Source organism: Ursus arctos, unplaced genomic scaffold, assembly GCF_023065955.2.
Source record: "Ursus arctos isolate Adak ecotype North America unplaced genomic scaffold, UrsArc2.0 scaffold_18, whole genome shotgun sequence".
In the NCBI taxonomy this organism is placed as follows: domain Eukaryota; kingdom Metazoa; phylum Chordata; class Mammalia; order Carnivora; family Ursidae; genus Ursus; species Ursus arctos.
Window position 1 is genome coordinate 41792189 of NW_026622852.1, and position 13876 is coordinate 41806064.

Consider the following 13876-nt stretch of genomic DNA (forward strand, 5'->3'; position numbering starts at 1 on the left):
GAATCCCCACCACTTCCCCCTGGGTATCGCCATCGTCCCTTCACCCCACCTCAGCCCCATTCCCCAGCTGAGAAAAAAGAGCTCCGAGATGGGAAGGGACCTGTGGAGGGTCCGAGCAGCCAGTCCTGTCCAAAGCTGGGTGTGACCAAGATCTCTGCTCTGAGCTGCCTGGGTCTCCCAGCGGTCTCACCTGCGCGGAGGTGTCCAGCAGGGGGCAGTGAAGAGCACTGCCTGGTCCCAGAGCCCTGGGTCAAGGCCCTGGTCTGCCCCTTCCCTCTCCGGCCTTAGTCTCTAAGTACATGATGAAGGCCCTTTCCACTCTGTGTGGATCGTCTGGAATTCCCCACATGCGCCAGGAGCCAGAAGTGTGTCCTAAAGCTGGTTGTGTCCACAGGGAGAGCAGGGTGAGGACGGCAAAGCCGAGGGGCCCCCTGGGCCACCTGGAGATCGGGTAAGCCCCCTTTTCTGTCCCCTGGGCCACTGCCAAGGTGGAGCCCTAGATTCCTGGAGCCCTAGATTCTTGCTGTGGGGAGGGCGAGGCTGAGCAGGGGTGAGGCTGCTGCAAGCATCCGAGGGGGCGTCCAGGGAAAGACCTGATAGCCCATACTTAATGTTGCCGTCCTTGTCACTCAGGGCCCCGTAGGCGATCGAGGAGACCGCGGGGAGCCAGGGGACCCTGGATACCCTGTAAGTATCACAGCTCCTACCCAATGGCAGCGCCACGCATGGCGTGCCACGGCAGCGCTCCCCGCTCACCGGCCCCCTGGCAGGAAAACAGCCTTCGCCAGGAGACTAGCCCTCCCTCCCACCATTCGTGTCCAGCTTGCAGCACAGATCCCCCGAAAGAGGGCTCAGGCCAGAATTCATGCCGGCAAGGGGAGGGCTGGAGGGAGAGGGTGAGGTTGGGGAGAGAGACCCCCTCCTCACAGGGCCTCAGTCTCCCCGTTTTTGGCCAGATACAGCTCTCCGGACAGAAGCAAGAAACCGCTGAGTGAGCACAGGGCCCCCATCAGGCTCCACCCCTCCCCTCCATTCCCCTCCCCTCTCCTCCCCTGCTCCATCCTTGCTGCCAGGGTCATCATTTTGCAGCTTCGCAGATGAGCAATCTGAGATGGGGACAGTGACACACGGCTAGGAAGAGCAAGGGTTCGGGGGCTCCTCCGGGTCCGAAGTTGCCCCGGCCCCTGGCCGCTCCAGGCTGGGCCCCCTCACCGGTCTCTCCTTGGCTTCCAGGGACAGGAGGGTGTGCAAGGCCTGCGTGGAGATCCAGGCCAGCAGGGCCTTCCCGTGAGTGGTGCCCCCGTCCCATCCCCCTCCGGCCCCAGGTGGGTGGGCGGCAGTGGGGGAGGGAAGGGACCTTCCGTGCAGGAGGGCCTGGGGCGGTCTACTCTGGTTTCTCCTGCCCTGATGCTGGGGGCACCCCCAGAGCCTGCAGCCCCAAACCCCTCCCGCCCCTCCCCCTCTAGGCGGACACTGGCCAGCCTCCCTGGGAGAGAATCCTGGGGCCGCTTTGCATCCTCTCACCTTGGTTTGCAGGGACATCCGGGACTCCGGGGGCGGCCGGGACCCAAAGGATCGAAAGGGGAAGAGGTACGGGGGCTGAGGTCCACCGGGGACCCTGGGAAGGGCGGATACCCCCATCCAGGCACCAAGCAAGTAGGAGGCTGGGCTGGCGGGCACCCCGCAGGGCCTCCAGGAAGGGGACCACCTGTGGGGCCAACAAATCCCACCTGTGGGATTTGAACCCAGGGCAGTCGAGAGCCTCTGCAGAAGAAAATTTGGAGAGGCAAAGGTCCGGAGGAAGGAGGGAGGGGTGGACAGGGATGATGATGGTGGGAACTGAGGGGCGGTCGAGGACTTTCCCACCTTGCACCCAGAGCCCTGTGTCTGCCTCCCCTGAGCTTGAGCCAGGGCTGTCTTCATGCCCTCGGCCTCCCCCAGCTGTGTCTCCTGCACCCGCACACCATCTCCCCTCACCCCCACAGGGATATAGCCTCACTCTTGAGAATCAAAGGATCCTGAAGCCCAGCCAGCCATGGGCCCAGGCTCCCCCTAGGAAACTGCCAGTGCCCAGAGCCCCGCCAGCAGAGGGAGCCAGTGGGGGCACAGGGCCCAGAGCAGGGGTGGGGACAACATCGGCAGGTTCCAAAGCCTGCCCTGCGCCGGGGCTTCCGGGCCAGGGTGCTTGGACCCATTTGCAGATTCAGATGCTGAGACCCAAGAGGGGGAGGGGCAGGGCCGGGCCACACAGGAGCCCATGCTCCTTTCAGACCCCCTTCCAGAGCTCCTAGGGTTCTGTCCCTCCTCCAGGCAGCCTCTGTCACGTGTCCTTTGATTTTTCAGGGACCAAAGGGAAAGCAAGGCAAAGCTGGGGCACCAGGACGAAGGGGGATTCAGGTGAGTGATCCGCAACCGGTCCCCTCCCGCCTGCCTCCCTGCCCTCCACAGAGGCCCTCATCAGCTTCTTTTATATCCCCAGGGCCTGCAGGGGCTGCCAGGGCCTCGGGGCGTGGTGGGGAGACAGGGCCCCGAGGGTGTCGCGGGACCAGATGGGTTTCCTGGCAGGGATGGTCAAGCAGGACAGCAGGTGAGCAGGACTTGGGGTTAACAGACGTTGTCTCCCTTTGAGACAAGGTGTGTTGTGTGTGTTGGGGTCTGGGCAGGGGGTGGTTCTGCCATAGGCCATGGGCCAGGAGAAGCAGGTTTGGAAACTTGGAAGGGGCAGAACCAACATATCCAGAAGTTTCCTGCATGGGCAGTCGCCTCATCCCTGGGGACCTGGGAATGTGGCCCTTCTACCTACTCATGCCTGGACCCAGAAGGCCCTCCCCTGCCTGGGGGGGGGGGGTGGAACTTCTGACTGTAAGGTCCCTCCTCCTCCCCACTTACAAATCCGCAGGTCTCATGTTTCACTGGTGTCACACACACACACACACACACACCCATCCTCACTGCACGGGCAGGATGACCTCCCTCCTGGGGTCTGACCTCCTCCTCTCTAATTCCACCCAGAGTTCATCGGGACTATGAGACATGCTGCCCCCGGGCTGCCTTTTTTTCCTGAAACATGAGAGGTCCTCCTTTGCCCTCTTTCTTTACAGGGGGAGCAGGGAGACGATGGGGACCCTGGCCCCATGGGCCCTGCTGGGAAGAGAGGAAATCCAGGTGTGGCCGGCTTGCCTGGAGCACAGGGGCCCCCAGGATTCAAGGTCAGACACCTGTTAATCGACTTAGCAGCCTTCCACCCCTTCAACCTTGGTACTAACTGCCGTGACATTGATTATAATGCTGACATGGGCACCCGTGTCCTGGCCTCTGTGAAAATGGAGTCCATGGCACTGACATTTCTCAGGGGTCCCTGCCCCAAACTTGAACCTGACTTACAGGAGAGTTTATCCAGGCAGCTAGAAATCCCGGGCCCTACCAGGCCTTTAAAACAGGCGACTGGTTATTGAGTTGTCCTTGGGCGCCCTCTTGTGGCCATTTGTGGAACAGTAGCTGTTGCTTGCCTCCAGGACCCTCTTCCAAAAGGCATCTTTTTAGCAAGTTTCCCTGAGCGGTGGGGGAGGCAGCCATGAGTCAGTCTGAGCCCAGGGCTGCACACAGAAGGGAAGATTGAGATGAATGAATCAGACATGGCTCCTCTGGCCCTCCCCAAGCGTGAGGTTTAGTTGGGGAGAGGCTGGAACCTTCTGTGGGAACGGCAGGCAGGGGGAGAGGGGGCCTTGGCCAGGGAGGATTTAAATGTGGGGAGAAAGACAGGTGTCATCCCAGACAGGAGGAAGGGCGGGAGCAGAGGTGGGGGGTGGGTGGGAACTTCATGGTCTGCTGGGAGGAAACAGTGAAGAAGAGAGGCAGGGTGGGAGAGTGGAGAGGAATGTGGAGCTTGAATTCCAGAGAAGAAAAGAGGCTGTCCTCTTAAGGAGACTAAGGTTCTGAGCCCCCATCAGGCCTGCATCTGAGCCCCAGCATCCTGAGATGTCAGCTGACCCTGTGGCATCACTATTCTGTCTCTCCTAGCCCCCCCACCCCCTCCCCTAGAACCATTTTCCCCTCTGGTCATTTTGGTGTGTTTTGTTTTGTTTTGTTTTTTTAAGGGTGAAAGTGGGTTACCCGGGCAGGTGGGTCCTCCTGGCAAACGAGGGACAGCGGGTGGAACCGGGCTTCCCGGGAGCCAGGGGGAGCCAGGATCCAAAGGCCAGCCGGTGAGTGAGCCCCAGGGAATACAGATGTTCTCGCACTCGCATGCCCACAAACACTCATGTTCACACATGCGCACACAGGCCCGGAAGCCTCCTGCCTGCTCTGTGACGAGGGCAGAGCGACACCCTCTCTGAGCACCAGATACTCCTCTGCCTCCCCGGAGTGGGGCGGAGGGGAGGGAGGAGGCCGAGGCATGAGACCTGAGCGGTCCCTTCAGAACGAGGACAGGTGGTGGATCACGAGCTGATCCCCAAATAGCCTCATATCTAGTAAAGAAATTCAGTCTGTGGTTTAAAACGCATCTCACGTGGAAAACTCGAGGCTCAGAGGACTTCACTGGAGAATTCCAGTAAAAGTTAAGGGAAGAGGTGATACTGATTCTGCAAAAACTCTTCCAGAAAATTGAAGTGGAAGGAATACTTGCCGGCATATTCTGTGAATCCAGCATTACCCTGATTTCAAAGCTGGACAGAAGACATTGCAAGAAAGCACCAATGTACCGCAGAAATATAGATACAGAAATTCTCAACACGGTTTTAGAAAAACCAATCTAAGGATGTAGAAGAAAGACGGTACGTCAAGACCAACTGAGGTTTATCCCAGGAATGCAAGGATGGTATACCACTTGAAAATAAGTCAGTATAATTCACCATATTAACAAACTGAGAAAGAAAACCCATTTGATCTTCCCAGTGGATGCAAGAAAAGCATTTGGCAAAATGCAACCCCATGTCTGCTAAAAGCGCTCGGCAAACTTGGTATGGAAAAGGAGCTTCCTCAGCTGGGAAAAGGGCATTCCTGAAAAACAGTCAGCTAGCATCATACTTAATAGTGAATGGCTGAACGTACGTTTGTTTTTTCCAAGAAGCAGAAACGAGTGGAAGATATGTGTTTTCACTGCTTCTATTCGACGTTGTGCTGGCAGTTCCAGACAATGCCATAAGGAATGAAAAATAAAGAAAAGGCATTCGTATCAAAAAAGAAGGAGTGAATCTTTTCATTTGTAGATGCAAGTATTGTCTAGAGAGACAATCCAATCCACAGTAAAGCTACTAGAACCAGTGAATACAGCAAGACGGCGGGACATCCGCTCAAGATGCACAAAGGAACTGTGTCTCTATACACTAGGCACCATCAGAACTTGAAATCTAAAAAGCAATACTATTTATAATAGCAGAGAAAGAGGGAGCACAAGTAGGGAGAGGGGCAGAGGGAGAAGCAGACTCCCTGCTGAGCAGGGAGCCCGATGCGGGGCTCGATCCCAGGACCCCGGGATCATGACCTGAGCTGAAGTCAGACATGTCACAGACTGAGCCACCCAGGCGCCCCAGAACGGTAAACGTTTTAAAAGACCGAGCAGACCAAGTGTTGGCAAGGATGTGGAACACCTGGAACGCCCCTCCTCTGCTCGTAGGAAAGTAAAACGTACGGCCGCTTTGGAAACTAGCTGGGCAGTTTCTTTCAAAGTTAAGCATGCCCCTGCCACCTAATCCAGGCGTCCAGAATCGTTCACACCCGATCACTGCCCGCAATGGCATCCATGTGAATAGGAGCAAGGTCCTGCTCTCTCTGAGCCTCAGTGTTCTCATCTGTGAACAGGGCGTGCCTTCCCCGGGCGGAAGTAGGAACCCGCATGCATTCTGGTCCGTGCAGAGCCCCTGGCACATAGAGGCCTACAGCCAATGGGCTGATTCTGAGGGACGCAGTCCTTAACAGAGCCTTTGTGATGGGTAGGAAGAGTCTTCGTGTCTTTTCATTCTCTTCCTTGAAGACCTGGGACAGGAGGTCCTAAGTGTTCTAGAGCGTTCCTCATGGAATCCCTGAGCTGGCCTCCACTGTCTCATGCGACAGGCATAGGCTCCTGCCCCTCGGAGCCCAGGCTGACCGGCGTCTAGTATGTGAGCCGTCCACACTCATCCGATTACCTGGAGTCGCTGATGTCCATGGGAGGAGGCAGGCGCCAAGGTCCTGGGTGATCGGCTGGGCATCCTTGTCCTGGCCCCACTCACCCCATCTCATTTCGCTCTCCCCGCAGGGTGACTCTGGCGAGATGGGCTTCCCAGGAATGGCGGGCCTCTTCGGACCCAAGGTACAAATCCCCACTCCACACTGTTCCTGTTGGGGTTCCATCCGTCCACCTCTTTGTTCGTTTATCCATGTATTCACTCAACAAAGATTTCTTGAGCACTTACAATGTGGGCTGGAGAGCTACCAGAATCAAGCAGGAACATCCTGGTTCCCCAGAACTCACATGCCAGCGGGCCTGGGTTCTTGGCCCAGCTCCCCAGTTTTCCTGATCTGTGCATTAGGCAAGTTACTTTGTAGCTGCAGGCCTCAGTATTATCATCTATAAAATGGGTATGATAAGCATAGAGGGTTGTTGGAGCAGTGAAGTAAGAGCAGAGGCTCTCAGCCGTGTGGCACAGAGCCGGCATGCTAGTACCTGCTTAATAATCGTGGACGTTCGTTACTCTTCCTGGAACCTCTCAGGTAAGGCCTCTCTTGACAGGGAGGGCAAAGTTTGGCCAGCCCTCAGGGGTCATGGAGCTGCTGCAGCCCCGACCCAGGGGCCCCTAGACGCACACAGCCCTTCCTCTGCCTCCCACAGGGCCCCCCTGGAGACATTGGCTTGAAAGGCATCCAGGGCCCTCGGGGACCCCCTGGCTTGATGGTGAGTCCTCTCCTGCCCTGTCCTAGCGGGGACAGTCACCCAGGCCAAGGCTGGCCAGCCGTCAGCTGGGTGGATGCGTGCCCTTCTCCTTCTGCTCCTTCACGCTTGAGCCCCCTCTGTCCGCAGCCTCCGTTGCCATTGCCATCCCCTTGCTTCTGCCGGTCCTGCTAGCGGGGCTGCCACCCTCCCCCTTTCACCTGCTCCCCTCCCCCCTCATAGCGCCCTCAAGGCACGCAGGGGAGGCCCAGAGCGAGCATTGCCTTGTCCCGGCTCGAGGAAGTCTCCCTTCCATTGCCATGGGACACTCAGACTGCCATCTCCTCTCCTGTCCCTGTGACTCTGTTCCCCAGACCCTGGGATGAGGACACATAAACCTTTCTCTCTCCTTCAGGGAAAGGAAGGCATCATTGGGCCCCTTGGAATCCTGGGACCTTCGGGACGCCCGGTATGTGTAGGGGGCTAGCCAGAAAGACTGCGGGGGCCAGTTTGTCTCTGTGACCCAGAGCCAGCCTGAGCCTCAGTTTCCCCATCTTGGAAATAGAACTTCCTCTCTGAGTCCTCTCTTATGGGGCCGTGATTTATTGCAGGGTCCAAAGGGTGACAAAGGAAGCCGAGGGGACTTGGTGAGTTGATGGGCTGGGGGGAGGGCAGTGCTGCAGTGGTTGGGGGGGGGATGGGAGGGGTTGGGGGATGATGGCAGGCAAGGCTCAGCCTGATCCCCTGACTGTCTCTCTGTGCTTCTGTCCTCTTCCAGGGATTGCAAGGTCCGAGGGTGAGTGGGCTGGGGTATGGGGGCTGGTTTGGGGGAGTAGGGCAGGATGGGTGCTCTGGGTTCCCCTGCCCATGACCACTGAAGTCCTCAGGCGTGTTCTTTCCCTCTGGACCTCAGTCATCACATCGGTTCCCCTCTGTGCTGGAGGCACCACTGTCCCTGGGTCTCGAGGAGGCCTGGGGTGGGAAAGATGGAAGGCCTTTGACCAGGGCCTCACTGTTCTTCTCTTCCTCCAGGGTCCTCCTGGTCCCAGAGGGCGGCCTGGCCCACCGGTAGGTACTCGTGCACAGTGCCCCCAGGAACTCCAAGGCAGGAGGCGGAGCTCCTTTGAATGAGACCCAGGGCTTTGCCGGCAGGTGCTTGTCTTGGCCCTGACCTCACGAGCTTCCCCAGACTCTAGGAGAGCATAGAGCAGCCCTGGCAGGACCGGGCCTCTAGACGAGCAGAGACCAGTTTTGCACGTCCTCTCGTGCCTGGACGGCCCCTCCTGACAGCCCCTGGGGCCCCCGCACCCCGTCCCTCTCAAGTAGTGACTGATCCTCTTCTTTTGCAGGGTCCGCCAGGGAGCCCTAATCACTTTGTAAGTTGGAGAATGTTCTCTTTTGCTTATTTGGGGTAAGGCCTGGGAGGGCAGGGGGTAGTTGGCAGCTGACCTCTTTCTGGGTCACAATAGCTAGACCCCTAAGCTAGGCCCAGGGACACCCATGTGCTTGTGGCCTTCCATCCCGGACCCGGGACTCTGCAGCTGCAGACGGAGCCCTGAGCCAGAGGGTGGGGAACCCCAGTTGTAGGCAGGTTGTGTCCCCGACTGTGAAGCCGGGAAGATGCTGCAGCGGCTGGGCTCCAGGTCCTGTCAGCGTCCTCGGTACAGACCAGCTGATTGGCCAGGGTCTAAATAGGTTCTGCTGTCAATCTCAGCTTGGGGTTGGGTGTCCCCCATACCGAAGAGCACCTGTGGGACACCAGCTGGGTGTCCTACTGTTCGACTCAGTTCTCACACTGTGCACCGGGCAGAGCATTAGACCCCGCAGCTTCCCAGTCCTTCGGGCCTCATTCCCCGTCCTGCCCACCCCAGATGCCAGCTTGTCACCTGCGCTCCTGGCCGACTGGCTATAAACCAGAGGTTCCCATGCCCCCATCGGCGTCAATTAATGTGCTAGAGCAACTCACAGATCAGAGAAACATTTTACTTACTAGATTGCCAGTTTATTATTTTAAAAAATGACAATAACTCGGTAACAGCCAGATGGAAGACAGGCACAGGGCTAGGTGGGAGGCAGGGGCTCAGAGCTCCGTAGCCCTCTCCAGATGGCCACTCTCCCTACATCACGCGGTCACCAACTGGGAAGCTCTCTGAACACCAGCCTTTTGGGTTTTCATGGAGGCCTCAATGTGTAAGCGTGAAGGATGAAATCATTGGCCGTGAGTGATTGATTCAACCTCTATGCCTTCTCCCCACCCCGGAGGTGCAGGGGGGGGGTCGGGACTAAGGTTCCAACCCACCTGTCACAAGGGTGTTTCCGTGGGTTACCTAGGGGCTTTCCCAGAGTCCCCTCATTAACATGACAAGAGACTTTTATCAGGTTTTAAGTGTTCGGGTGCCAGGAAGAGAGTCAAAGACCAAATCTCCATTTCTTATAAATCACAGTATCACAGGGTCTCTTCATCTCAGATTCTGAGTCCAAAGAGGGTCAGGGCAAGGGAGCAGACTGGAGGAGGGAGGCTGCGTTCCTCCCTGGTGGGTACCTGCCTGAAAGTATGGCTCCTCCCAAGCCGCCCCCCCCCCCCGCCCCAGGGCTCCCTCCCCATGTTAGTACGGCACTGGCTGAGGGTTACAGTCAGGCCCTGACAGCATCCCCTCCCCCCCCCTCCCCCGGCCCTGTCCCCCTCACAATGGTGGGGGGGGGGCAGGAGCCCTTGGGTCATGAGCCACTCAGATTCTCTGCTCTTCTCATCTCTCAGCTTCTCACTATCCGACACCCCCATCCCTCCCCACCCCCCGCCGAGCCAGGCATAGTCCACGAAAATGAACTGTCGGCCCTGGCCTCCCCTCCACACCTTCCCTAGCCCTTCTCATCACTAGGGAAGCCGGACAGCTAAGGGAAAGGGAAAAGATCCAGAAAAAAAATGCTTTCCCTGTAAAAAAAGGAAAATGCGAGGATTTTGAATTTTTTTGCACGGTAGCAGATACAGTGCGTGTGATAGGCGGACACTGTTAGGCGCGCTCCTCCTGGATGAGCTCATTTCTTTCCCTCGTGGTTCTGAGAGTGTTACTGTCATGCCCATTCTCAGGACACGGACGCAGAGAGACGGGTAAGCAACTGCCCAGATCCTGCAGTGAGCGAGCAGCAAGGCTGAGATGGAACTTGGGAAATCCCTCTCGAGTCGGGGCTCTGGACCTCTTGGGCTTTACTCAACATCAGAGTCTCCCTGTCACTGTCTGCACAGCCAGACCGCTTCTGGCAAGCCCTGTGCTAGGGCTGGAGGTGCAGGTGTGAGACAGAGTTACACAGAGCAAGGGGCCGCCCCCCAGCCTGGGGGCGAGAGCACCAGGAGAGAGTGCCCCCAGAAGCGGACATCTGTAGGATGAGTATAGGGCAGGGTTTCTCAACTGCAGCACTCGTGGATGTTTGGGGAACAGATGATTCTTTGTTGCGTGTGATTGTAGGATGTTTGGCAGTATCCCTGGCCTCTACCTACTAGATGTCCTGCCCCCTCCTCCAGCTGTGACAGCCAAGAAGTCTCTAGATATAACCAAATGTCCCCTACAGCACAACATTGCCCCTGATTGAGAACCACTGGAAGAGGAGATAGGCAGGTGGAGCATTGGAGGGAAAGAAGAATGTTCCAGGCAAAGGGAGCAGCATGTGCAAAGGCCCTGTGGCCAGATAGAGCATGGTGGTTAGCAACTTAGCAGTCCGATAGTGTGTCTGGTGCATCGAGCATATGTGGCCCAGAGAGGAGAGGCTGGGCCAGAGGCCACAGCACTCGGGCCAGGTCTTATAACCACATGGAGGAGTTTGGACTTAATCTTGCGGGCAGGGGAGAGCTATGGAAGTGCCTGGAGAAAGGGAGTGGAAGGATCAGCTCTGACTCTCTTTGTAAGTGGAGGAAGGACAGAGAGTTGTACAGAAGGCAGGTGACTTGGCCACGATCCCACCCAGGAAAGTGGGTGGGAGAGCTTGTGCTCAGACCCTGGGTCTCCCTCTCAGTGAGTCCGGGGGCATCCTGGGAGGGAGGGGACAGGATACACACCCTGTCTTCTCTTGGCACAGCAGCAAGATGACCTGGGAACAGCTTTCCAGACGTGGATGGACACAAATGGAGCACTGAAAGCAGAGGTACCCCGAGACCCCTGCCCACATGGGATCCCTTCCTGGGGGAGACAGAAAGGCTGGCTCACGTGTGGTCAGTGGCCTCCAAGTGGCCTGCCCCAAGATTGCCATGGCTTCTTGGTTCCCTGAGCGGGAGGCTGGGCAAAGTGGAAGCTGCGTCAGCTCTCTGAGGATTCACAGTCCAGGGAGAGGGCAGCCTGCAAGAGCCCGTTGTCTTCCTTCCATCCCGGCAGTGGTCAGTGGAAAGACGTGGGGGGATTTGCGGAATTTGAGTCCACAGCCCAGTGTCCTGTACCCTCTCGTGGCAGCCTCCACCCCGTTCCTGGCCCCCAGTTTCCTTATCTGTCAAGTGGAGGGAGCCCCATCACGCCCCTAGGAACTCAGGGACGTCTCCTGAGTAGCGGGAACTTGGGGCCATGGAGGCTAAGACCCTCGGGCCAGGCCAAGACCTCAGGCGGCCGGTGGCCTCCCTCTCTCTTCGCGACAGGGTTACAACCATCCGGACCGGCTGGTGCTGGACCAGGGAGGGGAGATCTTTAAAACCTTACACTACCTCAGCAACCTCATCCAGAGCATTAAGACGCCCCTGGGCACCAAAGAGAACCCCGCCCGGGTCTGCCGGGACCTCATGGATTGTGAGCAGAAGATGGTGGATGGTACGAGGGCCAGTGGGGTCTGAAGAGGGGGCTTCCTGCCCCAGGGGTGGAGCAGGCGGGGCAGGGGAGTTCCGGGAGGGGTGGGGAGAGGGAGCGTTCAAGTCTTAGTTCACTGGGGCCAAGTTTCCATCCTTGGGGAGGCAGGCACATGAGGTAGTCCCTTATCTGCTCAACGGTCACTGAGCCTCGCAATATGGCGGACCTGGTGCCTCGTGGGGTGGGGACGAGTGGTTTTACCCTTTCAGAGGCCACAGATCTGCACGGCTGGGGACGACCATTTCAGTGCAAGGAGACAAGAGCTTTGGCAGGACAAGGCCCCAAGGGCCGGGAGGAGACAGGGGACTGGGTGGGTTGGGAGGGGGCTGTCATTGATGCCCTGAGAGCCAGGATTTCCCCCTTTTCTGTCCACACCACTTCCCTCCACTGACAAGAAGGTGGACCAGTGGCTGGTTGTCCCACTCTTTCGGCTGTGGGGTCTTTGGCTCCCTTGGAAGCCCCGGGGGGAAACCAGATGCCAGCAGAGGTGTCTAGCGGGTGGGGTGGAGGCCTGGTTCCCCTCCTCCCCCAGCAAGCCCTGGGAGGATCACTAGCCTTGGGGGAGAACCCATTCAGCTAGATGAGCCCTAAATCCTTTGGGCTAGTGATTCAGCCTCTCTCAGGCCTCGGCTGCCCCCTCTGTAAAATGGACCCTTCACAGTAGCCGCGTGGGCAAGCGCTCAGCCACTTGGCCCCTCTGGGGCTCTGCCAGCTGTGAGCTCTGCCCAGAGCGTTTCCTTCCATCTCTGTGGCTCCTAGAATCCTTTTCTGCTCCCTTTCCCAACTTCAGGCCCGACTGGGGCTCAGTGGGTCCCGAGGTTCAGGGTCCACCCGCTGAACCGGGCGCTGGGCTCCCTCCCCCGCACATACATGTACCATCCCCCCTCCACTCCGCCTGCAGGCACCTACTGGGTGGATCCGAACCTCGGCTGCTCGTCTGACACCATCGAAGTTTCCTGCAACTTCACCCATGGTGGACAAACGTGTCTCAAGCCCATCACGGCCTCCAAGGTACCTTCGGCTCCCTATCGGCCGCCGACTGGCCCTCTCTACGCCCACCGGGCCCTGGGTCACCGCCCACCCGAGTTTTGGTCTGAGCCTTGACTGTCCTCTGCGTGGCTTCTTTGGGACCCTCGCCAAATATCTAGAATAGCATAGTTAGCCAGGCTGGCCGGGCTTAGAGGACCAGGAGCCATCAGTACGAACTAGGTCATGGCACCCGAGGTGCGCATGCAGGTTCTCGCTAATGCTCAATGCCTGCTTTCCACGGGCCTGTCTCTGGGCTGAGCGCTTGAGGTGGCTCAGGGCAGCTCACCAGCAAGCCAGGGCGGCCGGCGGCTGTGGGGTGCCACAGCTCCCCTGCCCGGGGTACCCCACGGGGGATTGTGGGTCTGCTGGGGCGGCCAGTCCTCCATATGGGAGGATTCAGGCTCCACGGAGAGGAGCCCACCTGCCTCTAGGGAGGTGGGGACCCAGAGACCCATCAGGCCTCCTGGGGAGGCTCCAGAAGGTGCCTGAGGCTGACTGGGTCAGACCCAGGGTTTGGGAAGCTCTACGTGGGCCAGCCGGTCAGCAGGCCTTGCTGGGTTCTTACCATATGCCAGACACTGTGTCAGGCACTGGGATTTACCAGGAAACACAGTAGCCTCACCAGTGACCGCCCCCCCCCCCCCGCCAGGCCCTTTCCCCCTCTGACTCTGACTTGAAGCCAAACTCACCTGGCAGAGGGGTGAGGCCAGAGTTGGCACCTGCATGGCTGGCCTCACTGTCCTTCCGGGTCACCATCCCTATCAGGAACAATGACCGCCATTTTGTACCGGTCTCAGCCCATAAAATAACCAACTTGGGGGCTGGACCAGCCCTTGTGGTTACATGATCACAAGATGCCCTTCACTACCAAGAAACTTTGAAAAAATAAAGGTTTGCTACCTATAGGACCTGGAAATTGCACAGCACACCGGGGGCCACCCAGCCAGGTTGCCGGGAGAGAGAGAGAGAGCACACAAGTGTGGGGGGGCCTGGGGTTCTGCTTTTATCGGGGTCCAGGGTGAGGGGCTTAGGGCTTCCTGGGCTCACTCTTAATTGGTGAATTTAAAACATAAGAGCAGGAATTTAAAGCACAGGAAGAGAAAAAACAAGCGGCCCAGATGGCCAGCTTTGGGAATCTTGAAGTCTAAAACAAAGTAGGCTCTCAGGGAGGCGG

At 58.2% G+C, this 13876-nt stretch overlaps 1 protein-coding gene across 5 annotated transcripts in view; it reads left to right on the top strand.

Annotated features, from left to right (window-relative positions):
• The window catches only part of COL27A1 (collagen type XXVII alpha 1 chain), a 134863-nt gene that overhangs the window by 116762 nt on the left and 4225 nt on the right, over positions 1–13876 (top strand). For 4 of the 5 annotated variants that reach the window (XM_044389543.3, XM_044389545.3, XM_044389546.3 and 1 more), the window contains 18 exons: positions 395–451; positions 634–687; positions 1234–1287; positions 1537–1590; positions 2344–2397; positions 2480–2587; positions 3102–3209; positions 4098–4205; positions 6239–6292; positions 6812–6874; positions 7266–7319; positions 7462–7497; positions 7629–7646; positions 7883–7918; positions 8200–8226; positions 10922–10987; positions 11469–11637; positions 12575–12684. In XM_044389543.3, the coding sequence (XP_044245478.2) occupies positions 395–451; positions 634–687; positions 1234–1287; positions 1537–1590; positions 2344–2397; positions 2480–2587; positions 3102–3209; positions 4098–4205; positions 6239–6292; positions 6812–6874; positions 7266–7319; positions 7462–7497; positions 7629–7646; positions 7883–7918; positions 8200–8226; positions 10922–10987; positions 11469–11637; positions 12575–12684 (1230 nt within the window). The remainder of the gene's footprint in view (positions 1–394; positions 452–633; positions 688–1233; positions 1288–1536; positions 1591–2343; positions 2398–2479; positions 2588–3101; positions 3210–4097; positions 4206–6238; positions 6293–6811; positions 6875–7265; positions 7320–7461; positions 7498–7628; positions 7647–7882; positions 7919–8199; positions 8227–10921; positions 10988–11468; positions 11638–12574; positions 12685–13876) is intronic. The other variant, XM_044389544.3, reaches the window with a different exon arrangement.